A 1,931-nucleotide genomic window follows, 5' to 3' on the forward strand; every position below is an offset into this window, starting at 1 on the left:
TGACGCTGCACATTATGGTGCTTATGGCTCCTAAAGAAATGGATTATTTGCAACACACTATTGATCATGTAAAATGATCTAGATCCATAGCACTACAGGTAAGAGGATATATTTGGGGTGAACTGTTCCTTTAATGACCAAACGTTATAGCAGTGATGTCTTTTATATGACACAAATACTACTTCAGCATGACACAGCACTTCCCAGAGTGAAATGTCTAAATAAGTTATTTTTATCCTGAAAGGCCTAAATATTCCATCTCATTCCCAGAATTCTGACCACGATTGTGTCCAGATTTGTTTGGCAGCACTTTGTTTGTTTTACTTATTTTAAAGTGGCTTTTTCCCCCTCCAGTGTAAATCTTAACATTTCACTTATTCTGAGTGTATGAAATGTGCTTCTTTTCATCATGAATAATTAACAATCTGTTTTCTTTTCTCCTCTCAGGAAAAAGCAATCGGTACGTTCGTGTCAAAGACTGCGACGGCGTCTTCCCCCAAGCCTCACATCGTGGGTGGACAGTCCTCACTCCGACTAAACACCATGGGTTAGTGTCACGCACACACACACACACACGCACACAGCACGCACACACACACACACACACACTCACACACAACACACTCACACACTCACTCACACACACAAACACACACACACACACAACACACACACCACATCTGTGAAGTCAGATTGGTACAGGAGGTCTTTAGGGCGGGGGCCCTAACTGTGATCCAGTATAGAGATGTGGAAGCTCGAAGGCAGCAGCATCTGTATAATCTCCATGTTACAGGGTTATGTAACGCCCCCCCCCCCCCCCCCCCTCTCTCTCCACACTTACACTACTGCATAGTCTCTTCGCCCCCCTACCCGTCTCTCCTTCTAAATCCGTCTCTTCTTTCCTCAGGTCATCCCATCATCTCTCCAGACTTCCTTTTTCCTTCCTCTCATCTGTGAATAATTCTCTCCATCAAAGAACGAGAGACGCGGAGAAGCGCTAGCGTCCGACGTTCTGCTCCCGCTAAACGAATCCTCCCAAGTCCTGTATGCCGAACTAACAGCATCCATCGACAAGCTACACGATGAGCATCAGGCCCCACACACACACACACACACACACACACACACACACACACACACTGGACTGATTTCATAACTGTAAAAATGTGTGACTAGTAAAGGGAAACACACACACACACAGGGATACACACAGAGTTTGTAGTATGTGTAGTTCATGTGTGCTTCAGTGTCGTGTCTCATCGAGGAGGAGTTTCTGTGAAATCAAACAAAAAAAGAAGGAACGCCGTCGTAGAGCGGATCGTTTCCAATCAGGACCAAAGGTTCACAGACTGGAAAGAAGAAATCACTATGTCGATATTTTTCTTTGCAGTATTGGTGTACAGTTTATGGCGTACTGTATGAGGAGGAAACACACATGTCATGTAGTACCAAAGCAAGGTGGATTCTACCAGGCAGCATCCCCTCGGACTGGACTGGCTGATTTTCTCCGAGGAAAGTCTTTATTGATGTCAGAGGAGATCATGAGGAACAGGACTCATCGGTCTCAGCATGTTACGCAACCTTGAAATGTGTCCCTCTTCCTCCTCGTGCTCTTTTTTCATCATCATCAGTTGTCGTGTGATACGGTACATATATACACACAACCCGTCAGGAACAAGGAGCTTCTCCACGCCATTTTAACCCAGGAGGCCACGGCGTCCCGACACACATGTGGCTGTCCTCTGGATGTGGGACCTGGATCAGGACGAGGACCGGCATCTGTTTGGAGTTTGGACTTTTATCCCCCAACAGGAAACCGGACGTCACCACATTTTTAATTCTTCTATCATTCAGGATGTTTATTTATTTATTGTCTTCAAACATCATCCAGCTTCAACAGAGAAAAAATATTTATCTTTGAATTCCCGTCA

At 45.2% G+C, this 1,931-nt stretch overlaps 1 protein-coding gene across 1 annotated transcript in view; it reads left to right on the forward strand.

Annotated features, from left to right (window-relative positions):
- Window positions 1-1,639, forward strand: part of syt3 (synaptotagmin III) — a 29,626-nt gene extending 27,987 nt beyond the window's left edge. Inside the window, exons 11-12 of the mRNA XM_084040865.1 lie at window positions 448-547; window positions 908-1,639. Of these exons, the coding sequence (XP_083896991.1) occupies window positions 448-547; window positions 908-957 (150 nt within the window). The 3' untranslated portion in view covers window positions 958-1,639. The remainder of the gene's footprint in view (window positions 1-447; window positions 548-907) is intronic.
- The last annotated feature ends 292 nt before the right edge of the window (window positions 1,640-1,931 follow it).

This window comes from Eutrigla gurnardus (assembly GCF_963514095.1).
Source record: "Eutrigla gurnardus genome assembly, contig: SCAFFOLD_175, whole genome shotgun sequence".
Lineage (NCBI taxonomy): Eukaryota > Metazoa > Chordata > Actinopteri > Perciformes > Triglidae > Eutrigla > Eutrigla gurnardus.